Here is a 22,707-nt window from a genome sequence, read left to right as displayed (position 1 = left end):
GGCAGAGGTTTAGTAGTAATCTGGGTACACTCCGCGTCGCCACTACTTGGGTACAACATGACTTTCTGTGGAAGTTTTTTGGGGTTTTTTTTGTGTTTTTTGTAACAGCTGCCATTCTTGAGTCTGGTGATGCTTGGTAACTCAGTACTGAGTCAACACCTTTGCTGTTCTATGCATCTTTAGAAATAATTCTTTTAAAAATTTTAATCTTGATCAAATCTCCTAATATGTTGATATATCTGACAGCAGGGTTTCTGTAATAATCTTCTTTGTTTTGTTATACTGGATCAATGCTTTTTTTGGCTATAGTTACATGCTGAATTTCATTTCATTCCATTAAGTACTATACAGCTGCCTGTTTTCTTACAAAGTAATTACAGAAAACCAGCAGGCATTGTTCAACACAGATTGTCCAAAGAAAAGATTTTGACTAAACCCAAATGTTCCTTATGATACTCATTAACAGGATAATAATTTTCTATCCATACAAGTACAAGAGACAAGGATCTTGGATGTTGCTTTAGCCCTAGTAAATTGCTGAAATGTGCGTTAGTTGTGTTGTAAAACTTTACAGTGTATTTTAACACCAAGGAAAAATCTGTTTTATTTATTCCCTTTTCAACAAATATTCTAATCAACCACTGTGGAAAGAGAGTGCATGTAATTAAGATTTCATCATTCCTTTACAGTGTATAGAGCTTCGCTTACTAGTGTGTTGTGAGCTGGTATGGACTGATAGCCTTAGCTCAAATGTCTTTGTAGTGGACAGCTCCGTGACCATCTCTGTCTTGAAGACGTTAGCCAAAAGAGGCCTGGGGCGGATTGCTGTTGATATTTTGGTGTCGTATTCCACAAACTAATCCTGCAAATAGGATTGCTCCGGGTGTGATGTGCAGCCCTGTGTGACTGAGCACAGTGATTTGAAATAATTCCCATCTACTTTGCTGAAGATGAGCTGGAACACGCTATATCTGGGAGATGAAAACGGTGTATCTCTTTGGAAACTTTGGGCTGCGTACCGGCCGTGATCTGCATGTTCATTTTCTGGAATATGCACAGATCCGGAGCAGCGTGTAGCCCTTAGTGAATGTCAGCATTACTGGGGATTGCAGCTCTCTTGTAAAAGAGCAAATTTCTGACTCTTTGATGTATGTTTGCCTTAAAGGTAATGTTTGTGTGAGAACCGTGCCATTAAAAGGTGGCAATTAATTAAAAGCTGTTCCACAGTCGCAACTGTTAGAAGATGCCCTTGCAGCATTTAGAGCAGAACACTAATATTGCACTGTAGGGAATCCCTGTACTTTCAGAAAAAAGAAAGTTAAGGATGAAGATTTTAATGTGTAATTAAAGACTGCAAATACTAGTTTAACTGCTTGTTTCTGTGTCAAAAAAAAAGAAAAAAAAGGAACACACTACCAGTGGTTGGACTAATTAGTGAAGAACAAGCTAGATAAGAGAGGAAATTTGTATGAACTTAATAAAGATATCAAAGCTTTTGCTAAAGCTCTGATTTTATCATATGATTGCTTTAACCCCCTTTTTTTTTTTTAGCTTGACTATTTGGGGGAGGGCGATTAGAGGCTGCTTTACTGCAGCAGACAATCAATCTGAAAAGAATAAATTAAAACTGCCACTTGCCAAATTCAGAAGCACATTACAGTAAGTGTTTCCATCTGCATTGGTTGTATATTCCCTTGTCAAAGATGATGAGCAAAAAAAGCAGAGCCGTAATAAGGTGGATGGAGAAGGTCTCTCTATTTTGGTGTCTTAGCAAGAACGGCATTATTGCATGATCGTATTGTATAATGTGATATGATATGGAAGTATTGTGAATGTATTTATTAATGACTCTATTTCTGTACCTCTACATGATTCCAAGTAGCCTTTAGCTATTTGAGAGGAAAACTAAACAGCTATACTGTGAGGGGGATAAAAGTACTTTCAACCTGTGAAACCTGTACTGTTAAGGAGAAGGAGGCTCTAGGTGTATCACAGTAAGAAAACTTTGAAATGTAAGTCGTACCTGAAAAGAAAGGCAATTAGAAAACCCCCTCTGGTTGCAACAGTAACTCTACAGACAGGGAAAGTTTTCCCAAGTAACGAACTGCGGGTGGGGATTTACCTGGGGACTGAAGTGGCTGTTCCCGTCCCTGAGGACCACAGTGGATGGTGGGCTGGCCGGGCTGCAGCGCTGCCTCGAGCGGCTGTTTTCAGCATCCATCAACCGACTGGACTTTTTGAGTTTGAGAAGGACAGTTAAATGCCCTTTCTAACCAGAAGGGATACAGAGTAGGAGAACTGCTTTGCTCTGCTTTCTTTACTTCATGTGAAAAATAACTGTTATTACTTTTTAATTTCACTTTAGGGCATTCTCGGGTATTCATGTGTTTACAAGGAACCCTATGGATGGGTTAAATGAAAAAAGCTTGGGTAGCAAATTCTAGCTGATGACTTCATAGAGTTTTCCTCTAAATATAATATTCATTTGTAATGATTTGAAGGATTTTGGTACAATTATTTCGCTTGTCCCATTTTCCCAACTGCCAGAGGAAAAAAATAAATAAAATGCAACCATTAGAAGTTTCACTGGGTGAAGAGGCTTGGTTTTCATCCCTTTATAGATGCTGCTCTATTCTTATTTTCATTCCTGATGGTTTAATTGGGCAGAGCACTTCCTCTTTGCTGTATAGGTTTTACCTAATAAAGTCTTAGCACTGTCTTTGTAATTTCAGTAATGTTACTCAGTAGTCTGTGTATGTCATTTTGAAAACAAGTGTATTTATATTGTAATGCACATTTCTAATTAGACATAGATACATTTCCCTCATTATTTTAGTTTATTTCCCTGATTCTTGTTTTTGCATGGGTAACATAGGGAGTAAAAAACTGTGGACAGGGAAGACCTTGTTAACGTTGGCAGACTTAGTTTTGCTTTTTTCTGTGGGTACATGAAATCTCTTTATTGTCGGTGAGTCATGGCCAGGGGAATCCTGTATTAAGTCCTCTAATTTTAGCAACCAAAAGCGTCTCCATGCAGCAATTTTTGCATTGAAATTAAATTTCTCTTGTGTTTTTTCAGGATTGTTCTTACAAATTTTATTTTGGGAAAGAAAGTAATAGTTTGGCACAGAGATCATAGTGAAGTAGTTAATTGCTTGTTTAACCTTTGCTAAGTTTACCTGGACACCTTGAATGAAATGAAATAAAGATTACATTCTCTGTATGACCATTGTGCTCCGTTATTGCCTATAATACTTTGTTTCCATCCCTCACAGGATATGATTGTGCAATAGTGTTGAGCCTTTTCATTCTGTACCACATATGTTTAAAAGCACTTAAAGATACAGAGATTCCTGAATAAGTTGTGCAGAGCAAATTACTGATTTTTTTTTTTTTAGTTGCTCTATGCCTCGGTTTCCCCGCATGAACTGTGTGAATTGTATCATCTGGGAATTGTGCAGGAGCGCTGAGAGTGACTCGAGTAATATTTGTACAAAGCTGGGATAAGAGAATACATTAACTATAAAGCAGATGCTTTCATCCAGGGGAAGAGTCTGGATTTTTGTCTCTTATTGTCAGTTGTTCAAGACCTGTTAATTTTTTACAAAATTCAAAGTCCAGGAGTGACACATTGTGCAGAATGAATGACCGTATCATCCCTGTTTGCAAGACCTAATAGGAAGCTCTAACTGTCCACTGTCAGTGTTCATTCTGATAAATGAATGCTGATGTATTATTCTGTATCCTTTGTGTTCTTGCCTTTAGGTGTTCATTTCAGTGATGGAAGACAAAGTGCAGACACATGAAATAATTACACAGCAAGCTTGGCTGGAGCCTGTCAGTCTGTGTCAAGCTCCCTAGACTTCTTGAATCTAAATTGTTGAGCTCTTTTGCTGATTGTCGTGCTCAGTGTTTGGTGTTAAAATCAAATGTGCTCTAGTAGTGGCAAAAAATACCCTACTGTTTTGATGTATGTTAAGTCAAAAATTAATAGTTGTGTCCAAAATAGCACTATAAAACTGAGCTCCCCTCAAGCCAAAAGCCAGGCTTTTCTACTTTCGTATTTTACATGCAGAACCTTCTTTCATTTTGGCTTTTGCATTTTGACAGTTGCTCAGCAAAGATGATGATTTTGCTCATGACAAATTTGTATGTGCCTTGCAGACAGGTCTTATAAAAGAGCCTTTTGTGAAGGACTGAAAGACAAATCAAACTTGGATCTAAATTTGGGCCTAATCAGCTACATGGCAGACTCATAGCTTGAAGAATCATAGTCATATCTAACAGTACTTTACCTTTATTATAAATAATACCTAAGTTTAAACATTTATTGCTTTTCAACTTTTTTTATCATTCAATTTTAAATTTAAGTTAAGAAAAGAGGGTGTTAGGCTGATTAGCTGAATGTCGCTGAGGTGTTTTGTTAGCAAGTAACCCATAAATTTGAAAGTTTAGGAAATAATTTCTGGTTGATAATCATTGGTTTGGTGTTTCAGTTACTGAAGCGCGATCCGTCCACTGAGCGCACTGAATAGACTCCGTAGCTGTAATTCCTTCGACTGTTCTCCTGCGTGTTTATTCTTCGGGTACCGGCTCTGCTAACCCTCTGCCTGCTGCAGCTTTTTGTATTTTCTAGGCAAGTAGGCATTAATGGAAAAGTGTGCTGTGGGCAGTAGGTGCTCCAGACTCTCAACTCTGAATTCTTTTTGATTTCTAGTTGGAGATTGAGTTGGAAGGGACCTCAGGAGGTCATCTAGTCCAGCCTCCCATTCAAAGATGGTCTCTTGTCACAGCTAGATCACATTAGCTGTGATGTTGCCTGGCTGAATCCCCAAAACCTCCAGGGATGGAAGACTACACTTGTAGCTATCATCAAAGCAGTTCGCCTGCTTCTAGAGGTCCAGTTAGTGCTGTTCTTGTTTAAACAGGTCTGCTGAAAACCCACATCTTGAAAATAACCCCAGTCTAAGGAGGGTTTGAGAGGGTGTGGCTGATGGAGAGAGAAAGCAGGTATTTTTGGAGAATCCATGTTAAGTACCAACAGTAGCCTGTTTAAAAAACAGACAGTGAGAAACAGATGAGTTAACTAAAAGGAGGGCTGCAAGGAGGAGTGCTTGGGATTTAAAATAATATTTGTATGTTTTTTTTAATTTAACATTTGGCTTAAAAGCAGTTTATATGTTGATGCTTGCATGATCCTTTCTACTTTGAAAGTTGCTTTTCATTTAGACAAAAGGTTACTTCTTCAACAATGTGATTTTAGAGCATAACAGATGATAAGCAAATTTAAGGCTAAATAGATAAGCAAATTTAGTGCTAAATAGACGATAAGCAAATTTAATGCTATCTAATCTTAGGTATTTCTAAGGAAGTGAAATGGATTTCTTGACATGACAGAGCAATGGTGGCTCTTGTACGCCACTTGTAAAATGAGCTTGTTGACAGAAAATGCCAGGTAGAACTATTTTAACATGTGGTTATGCTTTTAAAATGAAAATTTATTTTCACTGCAAAGATAGCAACTTTAACACCACAGACAGAAAATCAATTATAATTTTTGTTAGAACAGCTAAAATATTATCTGCTGCTACTAATTTCTTTTTGTTGTTCCACAATTGCTGTCTTCCCTCTGTTTTTGATTAAATCATCGATGGGGATAGAAATTCTGATACTGAAGCCTGAGCATTGTAATATCCTTCTTTCTCTCCTGCTATGTACTTTTGCATCTGTCTGCAGTACCATGGTTGAATCATCTGTTTCTATGCTTGTATGTATTTAAGCCACTTAATTTTTATTGTCTTAGGTGTCATCCTCCATCAGCAAGCTCTTAAGCAAGTGAACCGCTGTTTGGTTTTGCTATTAATTGCTTTGTTAAAGTGTAAGTATATACTGGATCTTAAAGATCTGCATTTTGCAAATCTCTCGAGTACCTTCTGCTGAAGTTCTTCTCCACACATCTTAAAATGCTGGTGTAAACAAGCTACACAGAGAACCTGGCTGGTTGTTGGTCTTTGGTTTTCAGGTTGTTTCAGATATTTCCTTATCTGTTAACTTGTTCTGGCTGGTTGTTTCAGAGAATTTCAAGAAAAAGGCTTTCTCTCTCTTCTTTAGATTATTAGAGAATTACATAAATTCTCTCTTATGTCTGTCTCTTTGGACAGACATAAGGTCTGTCCAAATAGTTGACTCCCTTCGCTTTCAAAAACTAAATAAGTACTTCATTTCCATCTCCTGAGTGTGAAGGATAGGCTCTATTAAGAAAAGTTCAGCTCTGATTTGAGCATAGAGCTTCTCCAGATGTGTCAGCACTGATGCAGTGTGGCACGCGAGGATGGCAAGTGCTCCTTAACTGCTCCGTGATACTGTGAAATATAGGTACAGATATGTATTTAAGCAAATGTCTTAGGATTTTGGGTTGGTTTTTTTAAGCCCTTGAGAAGAGTAAAATGAGCCCTGTGTTTTGTTTGCCCATATTTTCTGTCTTTTGCTGTTGCTGATTTCTCACTAGTCGCAGCTTATGAAGTCGTCTATTTTCAGTATAATGGGATGGGTTGCAGAAAGACAGTCAAAGCAGCAAACCTCTCGGTAGTGCAGCTGAGGGTGTAACTATAACTACATTTGATTTGTTTTCAGTCAGGCTTTCTTTTTCAGCTTTCCCATCTTCATGCTGCCTTTTCAGAGATGATGTGCAATGTTGGTCTCATGTCTTTTGCCAAGTAGTTATACAATACAATCAATGGCTAGTATTTTTGTCTCCTTTTTAAAAATACCTATAAAATGCTACTAAGAGTGTGTCTGACTTATTAGATCAATGCAACTGTATTTTGTGTTTGTGTTTTGAATCTACAGAAAACGATGATTGCAATTAGGCAAAAAGTGAAGAATAATTAAATGATTAGGCAGAAGTCAAATAGAGAGTGCGTGTCAGTGCAGAGAATACTGAATGCAAAGTGAGCATGAAGGGAGAGCTCCCTTGAAACATTTGCAAATTCGCTGATGTTTGGAAATAAAACTGCAGGACAATCTTTTGAGGTGATGGATAACATTTGGTAATATTTTACCTGTTGGGCATCAGCTTCAACTGGTTGACTCTCAGTAGCTACACGTTAACTAATTAATCATATAACTTGCTGTCATGTTACTAGGTGAACCTGTATCCTGGTAGCAGCATGAATTTGAGATAATGGTTTCCTAATGATCAAAATAGCTGTAATAGCCCTGGCCCTCATGGTTGACCTCAACTTTCCTCTGGTTGCTTTTAGAAAAATCTTGGGTATAAGGTTACTCTTAATGAAAGTTCTGTTTGCTAATAGAGATGGTTTGCAGCTGTATGTATTAATATAACTGAGTCTCATTCTCTTCTTTATACAGTATATTTTTAGTTAAAACACCATACTACAATAATACATTGGTATATTTTGTACATGTGTTTGATATCAAACTATTCTGTAGCTCTTACTCTGTGATGAAGCAGAGATTTTATTTTTTTTTAATTGGGTATGTTTTTTTGTTTATGCTATCATCAGACCTTTTCCTAAGAAAATATAGAGCTTTCTGTTGGGTGGAATACTTCAGAAGATTTGCATAGAGAGTTTTTAATCAAAAAATTATTGAACTTTTTTTCACGAGAAACCTTTAAGCTGGATGGTGTAACTGTATAATGTGAACAGCCATCTCAAGAAAAGGAAAAATACAAACAGTGAGTTTAAAACCAACAAACAAAAAGGAATCTTGCCTTAAAATATGCTATCATTTATCTCCATATTTAAAATTTTGTCTGTGTGCAGGGAATGTCTTTAGTCAGTGTAAAAATCTAATTAAATCTTCTCATGATAGTGATTCATAGCTGACCCTCTCTTTTTTGGAGCATCTTATTAGAATAATAAACCACTCCCTGCTGAGAGACACTGTCATTGACAGACAGGCGAGACACTTTGGCTGCTGATTAGGAAAGGTTGATCAGGCTGGTATTGTCTTCAGAGTCTGCAAGAAATCTTTTATTGTCCCTTCTGTAGCAGAACTTTTGAGATGCTGTTTGGCAGAGTCCGAGTTCTCACTTGTGACCATGTACGGTCCCATCCGATGTTGGATTATTTCATGCCACTCGTTCACATTACAGAGGGCAGTCCCCATCCGATGTTGGATTATTTCATGCCACAGAGGGCAGTCTTTCCTTTTTATTTTTCTTTTTTTCTTTTTTAATTAAGGACTGTGAATGCATAGAGACTTTTCTTTTTTTTTTTTAATCTGTACCTATTTACTATTAGAAATTACCTGATAATTTGGAATGTTTTTACTTTGGGTGACCAACTTGACATTCCTTAAAGGAACTTGCTTTTTACAAGTTTTGAGCCCAATATTCGCGAAGTGGATACTCAGAATTAGGGAAATGTATCTAGGAGCAAAGCTAGGCAGTGTTAATAATCGTGTTTGTATTTACCTAAGGAGATCTTCATTCCTTGTTTTTCACTTAGGCAGTTTTCTCTGTTAGTATATTTACATAAACAGAATTGTATTATTTTTTTAATGGGCTGAACATTTCTCCCTGATAGCACCGGACACAGTCGTTCTAAAGTGGTTATTCTACTTTAGATATATTTGGCATAAAAGCTGGTTTATGTTTTACTTCTTAGGGAAGCTCTGCAGGTAATGTAAAGTGATGCAGGTGCAAGAATATACTTATGAACAGAACTGTATTTGCTTGCCGTGGTACTTCTTTGGCTTTAGTCCAGGTTTCAGCCCTGTGAAGCTCTGCCCGTTCCGCGCAGTGGAGGAACACAGGCAAAGCAGAGACTCCAGTGTTTGAAAAGCCACAGTGAACATAAAGCCCGTCTGATCTCTGCTGTGGTTGCACACTGATCCTTGTGTGCGAGGGGAAATAACATCAGAGGAGAGAGAACCTGGTTACAAGAGTGGGAAAATGGTCAAAAAGGTGTAGTGAATTTCTGCAGTAGCTTTGCTGAGGTGTCTGGACTGTGTCTGGCAAGCCCAGAGTAACTGCCATGATAAGCCCTTTCCTTTAACCAACGCTGTTGTTTACTTCTGCTAGTGGTGGTGGTGTTTAAAGAGAAAATTTTTTCAGAGAATTTGCTTAAGGGAATTAGCCCTCCTCCCCCACATGGACTTTCATTGGAAGCCACGCAATTAATTTCCATGAGCCCTATAAAAATCCCAACCTAAGGAACAGCTTGTCATGTTGGAGGAAGAAGTGATGAAAGTGTGTTTTTTAGAAAATAATATTTTGAAGGGCTTTTCTCTCCAAAATGTTTGTACTGGGAGAGTCTTGAGTTTATAAATGTCTAATTGTACTTGTTATATGCAGCTTTTGCACTGGAGTGTAAAGGTGACCTTGAAGGAGTCTTTTGATAAACCTCTGAGTTTTAAGATAGATTTTTCATCTCTGTAGTATCACAGGCAGATCGAAATACTTGGTCAGAGCACTTCTGTTGGTATCTGAGTGTGCTTAAAAAGCACACTAAAGCATGGTTACAAGCTTTAGAAATCTGCTTGCAAAATACAAGAAGAGTTCAGTGCAGATTCTACGGTAATAGATAGCACTAAGTCTTAGCTTGGATCTGTAGGAATTAAACCATTTTGCATAAAAGTTGAGTATCTTATCCCAGTAGCTTCTAACAGGTCACGAAACACTAGCTAAGATAGAGTCAATAACTGTACAACACAACACACCCTACATGCATTAAATAATGAAATAAATAATGAAGCTCTGGTACGTGTGCTGGTGCTGTATTAGGTGATGACACGGCAGAGACAATAAGCTATTGTGTTTATAGCTGAAGTTAAAAGAAACATATGGTAAGGATAAGACAGGTTTTCAGAGTACTGAGCCATTGCAAATGTAAAGAATGTTTTAAAACCACATGATACTGCCTGCAAACTATCGGAGTGTGATTTAAGTAGGGAACACTTTTTTAAAAGCAGAAAATGTCAGGGCTTTGGTAACTTAACTGATACAAACAAAACCTGTCTTATGAAACGGTCCGCTCTGCTCTCCAGTTTTGATATGTTAGCCATTCCCCAGACGGTTATATCCTTAATCCTCCCTTCCTCCCATCCTCTGGAATTTGTGTTGCCTTCACTAGGTTCTGGGACTTGATGTGCCTAACATAAATGATCACTAAGATCTCTTCCTTCCAGCAGTGCTAGTTATATGGTCAAGCACAGCGTATAAAAAGGTCTAACTGTGCAAAACATAGTATGTTTCCTATTCATCAATCTCTCCACCCAAAGGTAAAATCTTGCTGGTTTTGATAGGTATAGAATACATAATAGGTATCATGCATCATCGGTTGCTTTTCATAAAAGCAAGTAAGTACTGTAATTTCTGCTCTGTTGAGGGAGAAATAAAGCACAAAGAAAGTAAGTGAGAAGACTTTGCTATTGAAGTAATTCCTCAATAGCAGAGCTGAAAATAACATGTTACAAAATACTGAATTCTAGCTTTAGAAAGCTGAATTCAGCAATGACAGTGTGGAGTAATGTGCGCCATTGGGATCCCATCAGGCGGCCAGCCCACACAACGGGACCTTTCCCATCTGCAGGGAGCCCCATTTACTTTGTTTGGGAATCTGGCTGGGCAGGTGGGCTGAAAACCAGCCCAGCCTGTCATCTTTTCTAGAAGCAGGACTGAACTTGATGTGTTATTTTGAGGCCTTTGTCAAAGCACCGTCTGGTGTTTACTGAACATCAGCATGTCACAGTTTTCCTCTCTCCCTTGCTGCATGATTGACTAGTGAGTGCAGGAGAGGTGATTTCACCTTACAGCGCAGACCCAAGCAACCTCAGATGAAGTCTGCTGAACCACAGGTGGTGGAGAGGGTGGGGATTATCCATCTCTGAAACCCCGTGGGGGAGAACTGTGTGTAGTTTGTGCAAACGTGTTTTTTAAGGAGAACTGTGTGTAGTTTGTGCAAACGTGGTTTTTAATTTTTTTTTTTTAATTTATTTTTTCTTTAAAAGGCCGGCTGGATCTCCTGGCTTGAGTTTCTCTTGAGGACTTTTGGCACAGCGTTACTGTATGGAAACATGTATGTGCATGTGCAAATTTAGGCTAACAGGTGGGGCACAAATTGCTTGACAAGTTAGGAGTAATTCAAGAACCATCTTTGTAGATAAACACTGATGTAATAGTTCTGATTCTCATCCAGGCCCCTGAAAATTACTGTTGTTAGCATTCATTGTTGGGCTGTGGAGCAACATCTAGTTTCATGAAGGAGTGGAAATATAAACAACACATATGTGCTGTGAAGTATTGCTTCCGAAATTCTATTACTACTGATGCTGCATAGTTAGGGAGGGCTGTTTTTCCTCTCGAGGTACATATAAGGGAGTTAATGTTTTCCACAAAGCACAGACTAGTAACAGGCTCAGACAAGATCCTGGTGATGACTGTAAAGTAGATGCATGCTTGTTTTGTTAACCAGCTTTCACACATTCTAATATCCATATTCCTCTCTTGATTACTGCTGTGAATTAAAGGCATTTTGAAGAGCGTTCCACATAAGTACAAAGAAAGCTATTTCAACAGTATAATAAAATATCTATGGGAATTTGACTGCGAGGTCTCTATTTGTAACTTAAAATTTTCCTTATTAAAGTTACACTTTTTAAGGTGGTGCACTGGAATTTGATATTGTGAACAAATGTCTTTTTGCTCTGTCTTAAAAAACAAACTACGCACTGTCAAAATGTGTGTTTTCAGAGTGCATTGAAGAGGTGTTCATGTTTAACTTAAATGTGCAGATGTCTGGAGACTGTTTGATTCAGAGGCCGGTTTGCATTTTATAAGCATTCAGCATGAGAACCTGCGTGCATTCGTAGCATCACTGTCAGCTCATACCTTTGAGGACATTCCTCGCAGGTTGACACCATGTCGCTTATCAATGGATTCACACTAGCACTGAATGAAGAATTCAGAATTGTGTTTCTTATATAAACAATACAGTATAAGTAACACATTTTACCATAAACCACTATTTGATTGTTGTAATAGAATGACCCCGGTGTACAGTATTCCTGGCCCCTGATGCATGGTCCCAGCAGGAGTTGTGCTGGCGCACAGTGTGTGCAGCCACACAGGGAGCTGAATCATGAAGCTGGTTTCGATTTAAACTAATACATTTTTCTTCTCTTTTTTTTTTTTTAAAGCCAGATCAGTTGTGTGATCCAGCTCTCCCAGCACAGCACAGTTGAGGGGGCTGTACACTGCAGCATGCGGGAGGGGATGTGTCAGTGCCTTATGGCACTATTGGTGCTGAAGACTGAAAATTGTTGAATCACAGCCTCAGGTTTCTAAATGTCTTTGTAAATCCAACCCTTAAACACTCTGTCTTGGCTTCTAGAGAACTGTCCAAACGACTTCACATGCATCCTTAAGTGCTGTACCAGGTTTGGCCTTTTGTGAGTGAGAAGTGCAGATGGTTAAGTGTTTGATACAGCTATATGTGCATATGCTTTTGAAGCAGACCACCCTGTGTTTATATGTAAACACTTCTAGACTATTTAGGCACATAACTTAATCTTTTGCATCCACTCAATAATAAAACGTAACTCTTCTATGACCGAAACAACATCCCTAGCAAAGTTGAAAACAAGCTAACTTGCAAGAATAAATGGAAATTTGCCTTCTTTCAGGTTTGGAGTTGAATCTTTCAGCGGTTTCAGATGCGTGTTGTCTCACTTGCCCACCTTCGCCCCACCCTGCAGTAGAGATGAATCTTAGCAAATTTGTTCCTTAGGACCTTTGTCCAAGGTCTCTCAGCAAATTTCTTCCTTACAATCTGTGCATTCTGGCTTGCTTCTTCCCACACCTGTGGATTCACGCTACCAAGACACTCCAGTGCCAAAACGCCCTCATGCTGATCGTATGTTGTAGCCCCAAGACTGAAGAACTGTGTATAACTCGAGAGACTCAGATTTGCCCCTTCTGCCCTCAACTTACCTCGTGGTAGTTAGAAGTCGGTTAGTTATTTGAAAGAGGTAACATTTTTCCTTTATAATGTATTATGAACAAAGATTTCACAGCAGGAACGGAGGCATTGAAGGAGTAGCAGAAGACTGAGTTAGTGTGCAGATGAGAAGGGAACAGAAGGAAAGAAGATGAGCCAGGAGGAGCCTGGCTGGAGTCTTCCACCAACAGAAACTTGGAAATTGGGTGAGAAGAGAGAGGAAACCACTGAAGCAGTTTGTTCAGAAAGGACAAGAGGACAGTGTTAACAACTATAAGAGAAGACAGCCTGGCAAGGAAATTTATAGCTGGAGGAGAAGTTGGTCAAAACAAGCAAGTGATTTTAGTACTGGAGCCAGGAAACTTGAGTATTTTTCTAGAGGTTCTAGAGAAGAAAAGAGCAAGAGCCTGAATTAACAATAAATAAAAAAAACCCAACAAAACCTGTGGAACTTGGGGAAAGAGGTAGAGACTTCCAGGATTGACGTAGAGATGTCACGGATTGTGCCAGCTGTCTAATTGAGTCTTGAGACTTGAAGTCACTTTCTCAGTCTGAGAGTTGTTGAATTTCTTTTCATGCTCTTCATTGCCTATCCAAGCAGGAAGTGTCATCTCACAAAAGCTGGCAGAGGTCACTGTTTTAATAACTATTGTTAATTGATGCTTCTGAAAAGCCTTCTAGCAACTTGAATTTGCTACCTGCAGAGACTTGCTCAGCAGGTAGCTGACTCAAATTCTAACTTTAATTCATTGATGAATAAAACACTAGAACTGTGACTACCTTGTATGTTTTAAAATATAATATTTCTCTAATCAGGTTGCCTGAAAACTATTTAGTCTCTGTATAAAATCTGTAATATTTAAAATCCTGCCCCTGCTAAAAGCTTTAAGTTACATATTGAGCCTGGCTCTGCAAAAAATAGCTGTTCCATAGGTCTTAGCAGAGTACAGGCAAGCTCTTTGCACCGATGCCTTTATTAGCGAACACTGCATATGCTAGCAAGAGTCTGTAGGGCCAGCCCATGCTTCTGAAATATCAGACATGTGAAAAGAAATGATTAGCTGTGTTGAAAATAGTAACTGAAAGCCGAAAAAAATAAAATCTGGGAGCAAGTAAATACTGGGCTAGTAAGTGAGAGAATGTGTGGAGAGTTTCCCCTGTTGCTGTCCAGAATATTATGAATCCAGATTCAACAGAATCGTAGAGTTTCTCTTCATCTCGTATGTGGTCTTTTCCACTGAGTGTATAGGAAAGATTCCGTTCTTTTATATTACAAATGTCTATTTTTTTTCTCCCTCTCTCTTTTTCTCTGTCTCCCCAAGATCATTTAGCAAAGTTTTCTTTCTTCTGAAAGACCTCCTCAGAAAATTATTATTTATACTTATATTTCTAATCTTTAAATTGTTGTATTGGGTGGAAAAAATGAACAGCATGCAAGTTAAACACTGTGTGGGATAAACGCTATTTATATCTTGTCTAAGCTGTTAAACATCAAACTAACATTGGATCGCTGGATCTAATCCAGTCAAAATAAAAAAAATGAGAGGTCACTTTAGAGATCTAAGCCATCTGTCCAGTGTGGAATTGAAAGGCATTTATAATGAATTACTTTTCTATATTACTGGTTTTTGGGGGGGCCTTTGTGTGAATCAAGGAGATGTTACAAGACCGTTTACCTACAAAGATGGTTCCTGAATTATATCTACCTTGTCAACCTGATGTTTTAGTATGAAACTTTTCGTTTAGCATTTTGCATAACTAATTAGTCCCTTATAAACAGTATTTTCTAACTGGCTTCAAAAGTGTCTTCTGTCCCAGGCATTGTTCCTCTAATAGGGACTAAAGGATTTATGTATATGCTTATTGGCAAAATGGCAGAGAGATTTTCAAAGAATGTTTCTGTTGCTTTATTCTAGTGTTGACTTTTCTGCATGTTCATAACAACTTCATTTGGAGTATAACACTTCAAATTCATTTTAGTCTTTGCTAATGTTCATGAAGTAGATTGCTGTGTTTTGACTTTTGCGGTATTAATATAGCATGTTTGTAGGAAAAAATATTCTACTACATTAAAATGAAAATAACGATTCATAGCGTTGACAGCCTTGGAGAGCATCTGATGTCAGGTCTGATCTTACTGGCTGGTTCTGTTGCACATTCAGATGCATACCCCTGAATGATACTATTTATCATTTTTAAAGTAAAGATTTTCTGTCAAAAATATAATTCTAAAACCTCCTTAAAAATTATGAATCTGTGTCACGAAGGAGAGAAGGATGAGAAAAAATGGGAGAGGGAAGTTGGTACAAACCTGCTATTACAGCTTCTTTAAAAATCTTCCCTCTGACCAGTAAAATTACATTAGCAAAATTGCTTTAGTATCTGATATGCTTTAATGATCGGAAGTCCTGTTGGTCGAGTCTGTTGTTCTTTTCTGACTAGGAGGCATACAGGTCTGGATTAGGATGCAGGTATTGATGAAGTTACTTGAAGCTTTTTTGAATAGAATGGGACTAACTTAGGATGTTGCAACTACAAGGTGTTAATGTATTGTCTTTTGAGGCCTAGAAGAATAAGGAAGATGAAATTCTGTCTGTAGAGACTTTAAATACTGTGCTGTAATTGAATATGTAGTCTACTGGGTATGATCTTTTGCAGTTGTTTGCGATCTGTCTTCAGACCTTCTTGAGCATCCTTTGCGTGATAGAGAAGCTATGGGGAGGGAGTTTGTCTAAACACTCTATTCAACCCTTCGTAGGTGGAACAATGCCCGTTCTAGGACAAGAGGGGAAGCTACTACCATATAATTTCAGCTTGTATTTAATTCTGAGAATTCCATGAATTTTTTTTCTTGAGATTAAGATATGCCAAATGTTTGAGCAAATCTATTTCCATTTGCTTTTCCCTGCTTTGCGTTATTTCTCCTGGGTTTGTAAATGCTCGTTCCAACCATCATCTTTTGTAAGTAGGAGAAAACTGAGATGTGGTAAGTACGTTAAAAGTTTGAAGTGCTTATTGGCAAAGTAAAATTAGACTTTTCTCCATCCTTAAGTGCTACGCTTCTCTGAGACTGTGTAAGAGGTTCTGTAACACAAATAGGAACTATCATATTTTTGAGCTAAAACTGAGTGGACAGAGATGTGTAAATTGTGACTCTGCTTATTTTGGCACTAAATTAATGTATTCTAGTTCTGTAGAATAAGTTCCAGACAGCAGCTTTTTCTCTGACCCTCTTTCCAGACAGCCTCAGGAGTGCACTTTATCTTGTCTTTATCATATCTTCTTCAGTTTTCTCTAAAGTCGTCACCAGTTACACTTCTACATTACTTTGCTGCATCTGATTTATCATATCCATCCCTTCGCAAGATGTTTTACCAGATGTCCTCTCTGAAGGGCATATCTATAGAAGAATTTTGCCTTAGATTAGGTTGTTTGTCATTTTATATTTGAGGCCGCCATGTAGTCAGGCTAATTTAGTAATTATATATGCATCTTTGAAGAATCCTTCTGTTCTGATGAGTCCTCAGGAAACCCTGATGTCTACTTGAAAAAAGGCAAAGGGGCAAAACAATGATAGGTACATCAATGCTCTTTTATCATATTGGTCTTGGATTTTCTCTAACATCCTCTTGACTGAGAAAAGAAGGAAAAGGCTACCTGTGTGGATGGTCCTGTTGGAGAGTTGCTGAGCCTTGCCAAAGTAAAACATTATATTTCCTTAAGCGTATGGTTTTAATTTTCTTTTTTTGTCAACTGACTTATGAAGAGTGGTACAAAATTAACAGGCTTCTAAGCCCAAAGTGTCTTAGTAACTCATCTTTAAGTTCTTTCACGAGCTGGTTAATACAAATGAGAAGATTTCTGTTTTGCTGTATGTGTGATTTCACTTAAAGGGAAGACTCTTCCCAAGCTCCCTGTGAATTCCCTGTTCTGCCTTATACTGCTCAGGTAGTAGTAGATGACAGTTGGGTTTGAGTCAAGTTTTAAGGCACACGATCAAGACAATTTTTACATTTAAAAAATAATCAGATCTAAGAACGACTTGAAGAATTGGTTACCTCCAACCAGCTTGGATCACATTTTCAAAGAATAAATGTACATCTCCCCTGGGGTTTTTCAGAAGGACCTAGGCAGATTAACTGCCCAACTGTTGTTTATATGATTTAAAATTACTTGACTTTTCCTTCCTTAATGCATATAGACTGTGTCCGTGTGTAAGCAGCCCTTTTTTTATGCAACTTCATCTTTTGATTGTTTTTAACTGATTATTGCCCAAAGCTTGGAAAATTAGAAAACTTAAGTTATGCAATAATCTGCATCGTAGCGTGCAAGGCTATAAGACATGTTCCTAACCACATACTAGTCAAGAAACTCGGAATCTCTCCTTGCCTGTTTCTCAATCAGTCATCTCTATTCATGCACAAGCGATAGCTTAACTTATTTGCAGAGCCTGGAGTAATTGCGTTTAGGAAACAATATAAACTCTCATGCTATATAAAAAAAGTATGGGATTAAGTAATGTTTAAAATAGTTAGGTGCATACTGTCAATGTGTAGCTTACTCATCCTGAAGCACTCTTACGCGTCTCCTCTTTCACCCATGCTAAGGAAGTTCTTGGCTAATGGATGTTTTGACTTTGCTCATCAGCAAGCAAGCTGTTAATGAGTCATTCAAGTGAACGGGGAAACTTTTTTCTGCACAATGAGAAGTGCGGATTAAGATTCTTATGCAAAATTGTCATAACTAATACCATTTTTTTGTTACTTTTAAAAGTGGGGTGACTTTACCAGCTGTGTAAGTGTAGCTTTCTTGATTTTATTTTTTTCTGATGACTTTTAATCCCTTGCAAAATAGCAATTGGAGCACTAATACCATTTTTTTGTTACTTTTAAAAGTGGGGTGACTTTACCAGCTGTGTAAGTGTAGCTTTCTTGATTTTTTTTTTTCTGATGACTTTTAATCCCTTGCAAAGCAATTGGAGGAGCATAGCACTTCATTGATTTTTTTGGGGGGGGGGGGGGTAGCAACTAACACTAGAACTGAATAACTTCGAAGAGCAAGAATTCAACGTTTTTTGCCTTTATTTAAGCAGGTTAAAGGGAAAGAATTCTATTTTTCAGTTTTACTGTTAATCTAACGGGGGCAACCGATTCTTCCAAAATCTTTTTTTCAGAGCACGTATGTGGGCTAGCATGAAAACAGTTTTATCAATAAAATCGTTCATGGATCTGATCAAGTTGCAGAGTTTGTAGATGCATATGATCACAAGGCAGCAGTGCCCCTCCCTTCTTCTGCATACTTCAGGAGAACTGAAAGTAGTACCAGAGGACACATTAGGGCGCAGATGATACAGACTGTCTTGTAAACTCTGCTAAAGAAATACTGTGCATTTTAATTTGTCCAGAGGAATGGCTGACGGATGAGAGACATGCCCATGGATGGGGTGATGTGTCCTGGGAAACAAGGTCTCTGAAAGGAAGTTTTCACTGTTAATGGATGTCAGCTCTTAATATGATGCCAGGGAACCAAGCAAATGTATGCTGGCTCGCTTTGGCCTGCGTAAGCAGAGGGATTATACCCAGCAGAAAGGATGTTATTTTACCTCTGTGTGTGATCACCCCAGAGAAACTCCTGGAACGTAGTAGCCGATTTCAGAGTCACCAGTGCATGAAATAAATTGGAAAGATTCAGAGGAAAAAAAAAAACCCTAAGAATAGTCTGAAGACTTTGAGAAAACCTGTATCTGCTTTAGTTTATCAAAGAAAGGGTAAGGAGTTGACAACCTATGAATTCCTACACTGGAAGAGTAATTTTGATAATGTATCCTTCAACAATCTGAGGCAAAAGTATAGAAATGTGATGGCAAGAGTTTGAGGGTGACAGATTTGGACTAAAAATTAAGTGAGTGCATGTTTTTAAGGGCAGAGTAATTAATTTTCAAAACAACTTACATAGGGCTTTGGCATGTTTCCTCTCATCAATAACTTTTTGAATTATGCTTGCATGCATTTTTGAAGACTATGCAGGTATCAAAGAGAAATTAATTCAGGAAAGTCCTGCGGAGATTGTTAAAAAGGAGTAATAATCTGAGACTGTGGCAAGGAGCGTGTGTGTTAATTCTGTTGTTTGGTTTGTTTGGTAGATATGTTGATGATGTGATCAATCGCATTGATAGGATGTTCCCTGAAATGTCTATCCAGCTATCCCGGCCAAATGGAACCTCAGCAATGCTTCTGGTAAGTTGGATCATTTAATCCCTTGAGATGGTTTTCTTAAGGGATTGAGTTACTGTTCCTAAAATGCAGGATATTAAAGATTTTTTTTTTTTTTTCAGAAACATACTGTTCTTCATTTGTCACAGCAATGTAGGATCTTTCTTGCTCTTAGGCAAATGAGTGCTAAAAGAATTTCACCTTTAAATGAAAGATCTATTACTTTTTATTGTTAAATGTGATTGTAGAAATATGAGCGCGAACTCAAATATTTGCTGTGTTTTTCAGCAGTCTTGGCAATGAGTGAGTCTTAATCATGATAATTAAGAAGGAAAAGAGTGGTGGGAGGAAGAAAAGAAGGAGGAAACCAATATGATTTAAATTTGTTCAAGTTGTTCTTGGGTCAGTGAATTGCTGTTATATGATGAAGTCAAGAATTTGCCTTTGAATTAAAGGAGCAGTAGAAGCTGGGTTAGAGGTAAACAAGTCCAATACATTCGACTTATTTCTGCCTGACCAAGCAAGATTTCATTCCAGAAGAACCTATTGTTCACATCAATTTTCACAGGCAGCTGTTGTGCTTATAGCAAGAGAAGTCTTTAAAGCTGTTACTCTAAGACAGCAACGTGGAAGTGGAGTCTGTAGCGTAGCAGTTGGATGCTGATTTTCCTCTAGTAGGGTGAAAGACAGAAGTCGCATCTTTAGCCAAATTTTAAATAAAACTAGAAAATAATCGGTATACACAGGTGAAGAACTGAGACCAGATCGGTCTTTTCCATCTCAGATTTCTCATCGTACTTCCTTTTAATTTTTTCCTTTCTCACACAAGCTATTACAAAAGGCTTGGGTGTAGTGTACGTGTGAGTATATTTTTTGTTTCCAAGCAAACGGTAAAATGAGTCTGAAAATCAGATACCTTATCAAAACAGAATTGTTGAGTCAATGTAAGTCAACGTGAGGGCCGCTCCTTAGATTTCATATTGGTTTTAGATTTTGTTGACTTTAAAACACTACTATGGTTAGATTTTTGTCTATATTTTTCAAAGGTTCCGTTAATTTCTCTATAGTAAATATAGCTGTGATTATGTTTAGTTTTAATTAATCAACTAACATCCCATTATTAACTTTCTTTGAACAGCCCCAAATTTGCAAGAGATTAACCGAGTCAGAGGTTAAAATAAACAGCTGGCATTAAAACATTTAATCTGCAATTGTTGGATTTGCCAAGTGGAACAATATATTCCAGAAAAGAATTGAATTCATCAGTGCAGTCTTAAGAAGCTATAAGTCTTGGAAGCTTTTGTGTTTCCTCTTAAGCTGACTTTATATTTAACTGTTTTCCTATAGAAAAATGTCTAGTTTTACTTCCTTGCTTTGAAACCCTTTCCATTCTCTTAGAGCCCCTTTTTGCATGTGGTAAGTGCCTTCCACTTCTAACGGCTTTTTGAGGTCAGAAAATAGATGACGCTTTTCAAGGTTTGGGCACAATTAGGAAATTAGATAAATTATCTTGGATGTGACTGATAAGGAATCAGGTAGGGTGGAAGGGCGGTAACTGTAAAAGAAGCCCCTTTTGCAAGCAGTAGTAACTTACTGAATTCCATGTTGCAGTCGCTCTCTAAATCAAAGACATGATTGTTGCTACAAGATAGCAGCCCTGTATTGAACCAGTGGCATGCATATTTTCCTTGGATCAGAGATCAAAAGATTATTTTTAAAGTATTTTTGTATGTGATTGTGTGATGGGTTTATCATTTTTTTCTTTTAGGCAGGTTTTCCCTCTTTCCCATCTGTCTCAGTTGATGTTGCCAATATGGCACTTTCCATCTGGCCCTGACTGCTACAAAAGCTTTTGCTGTTTTCAGCCGCAAATCATTCAGTGAAAGGTGCTGTAGGATGGGCAGTGTGAAGAGCACCTCCCCCAGAAGAAGGGAGGTTTCTTCACTACTTGTGATTTCTCACTCTGAACTTATCCCAAGTTAGATTTGGAGTTGTTCCCTTGCAGCAACGTGGTTTACCACAATACCAAAGGATTCAGATGATGCTTATTTTATGTAAAAAATATTTCACAACCATACTGTTTGCCCAGAGTTAATTAATTAACTGTATAATCTCAACTATTTTCATCCTTGGACTGTTCATATCATACCTGCCGTTGCTTATGAAGGTCTTTGACGCGGAGGTCTAGTTGTTATATTAAAACATCTTTAAACACAATCATTCCATTTACCAGAAAAAACATGTATCCATCTTCAAAGGCACTGGTAAGCACTGTACATGTTTTAAAAGCGTGCAAATGATTGGAAAGAGATGGGGAAGAAGGGGAAGGGAGCGCCTGTGAGATTCTTTGAAACTTCAGAATAGCTGGAGACTTTGCCAAACAAAGCATCTTTAGGAAAAAGACCTAATACAGCAAGTTTCAGCCCCAGACTCTACAACTTCATGCGCACATGGAAATGAATTTATGTCCTTAGCTGTAGCAGTGGGACTTTCACGGTCTAAGATTCGTCTGGTGTTTCAAGAGGAATAATTAGCAGCCGTGTGAGCCTGCTGGTCAAACTCTTCTGGCGAGTAACCTTTGTGTTAAGCTGGGTTCTCCCTAACCAGGGTACAGCTTTCACATCAGCTGAGAACTTTAAGCAAAGAGAAAAATAAACTATTCCTGAGAGCATAAATGCGGTGTCTTGAAAGGTTGCTACCTCCTAGTCCTTTGAGGTGACTGTTTCCTCCAGACAATAAGGAGGTTTTTTGTACTTTAGATTTATACACAGCAATTGTACCTCATTAGTCTGGATTTATGCTACGCAGACCAAACACATAAATAATTGAAACCTTTCAGAGCTGTGTGAAATCCTCAACTGATTTTAAAAGCAGTTTATCATGGCATTTCAAGGTGCTGTTTAATCCCAATCTTCACTAGTGATTTTTCAATTAATCTTTTAATCGCACTATGCATAAAGAAGACTCAACATAGAATTATATCAGCTTTAGTAACTGGGTTATGCAAAATTAATTTCCAGCAGCAGCAAAGGGAACTGTGGACTCCTTAAGGTTTTTGTGAGATTTTGTTGGTCAAATGCCAGGAATTGTAAATAGATAAACCTCATCTCATATGTTAAGAAAACATGAATTGATTTTTAATTAACGAAAAATACCTAGATTTTTGCTTGTTTTGAATGATTACTTGAATTCCTAGATATACATTATTTTTTCTAATACAATAACTTGATGGTGTGATTATTATGAGAGTTTCACACACCTTGTTTCCATTATCAAAATTCAGAATATTTTTTTTTCGGTGTGAAACACTTAATTCCTGTGTACAATTCATTCATTCCTTAATATCAGAAATATTTTAGAAAACAGTAAACATTAGCCCCACTTTTCCAGTTGACGGATATACCTTCCTTTGGGTCATGTACCTAGCCAGTCCTAGTCAGGTGTAGAAACTTACTTTCTTGTCTTCATTTGGGAACTACTTTGTCTTTAAAATTGTTTGTCTCCCCAGTGTTTGTAAAGCTATATAAAAG

At 37.9% G+C, this 22,707-nt stretch overlaps 1 protein-coding gene across 1 annotated transcript in view; it reads left to right on the top strand.

The window, feature by feature from the left end:
• The window catches only part of MED27 (mediator complex subunit 27), a 110,209-nt gene that overhangs the window by 61,807 nt on the left and 25,695 nt on the right, over positions 1 to 22,707 (top strand). The window contains exon 7 of the mRNA XM_009287023.1: positions 19,108 to 19,201. Within this exon, the coding sequence (XP_009285298.1) occupies positions 19,108 to 19,201 (94 nt within the window). The remainder of the gene's footprint in view (positions 1 to 19,107; positions 19,202 to 22,707) is intronic.

The sequence above is a fragment of the Aptenodytes forsteri genome, unplaced genomic scaffold (genome assembly GCF_000699145.1).
Source record: "Aptenodytes forsteri isolate BGI_AS27 unplaced genomic scaffold, ASM69914v1 Scaffold136, whole genome shotgun sequence".
Lineage (NCBI taxonomy): Eukaryota > Metazoa > Chordata > Aves > Sphenisciformes > Spheniscidae > Aptenodytes > Aptenodytes forsteri.
Note: the sequence above shows the minus strand (reverse complement) of the source record. Positions and strands in the feature narration are given on the sequence as shown.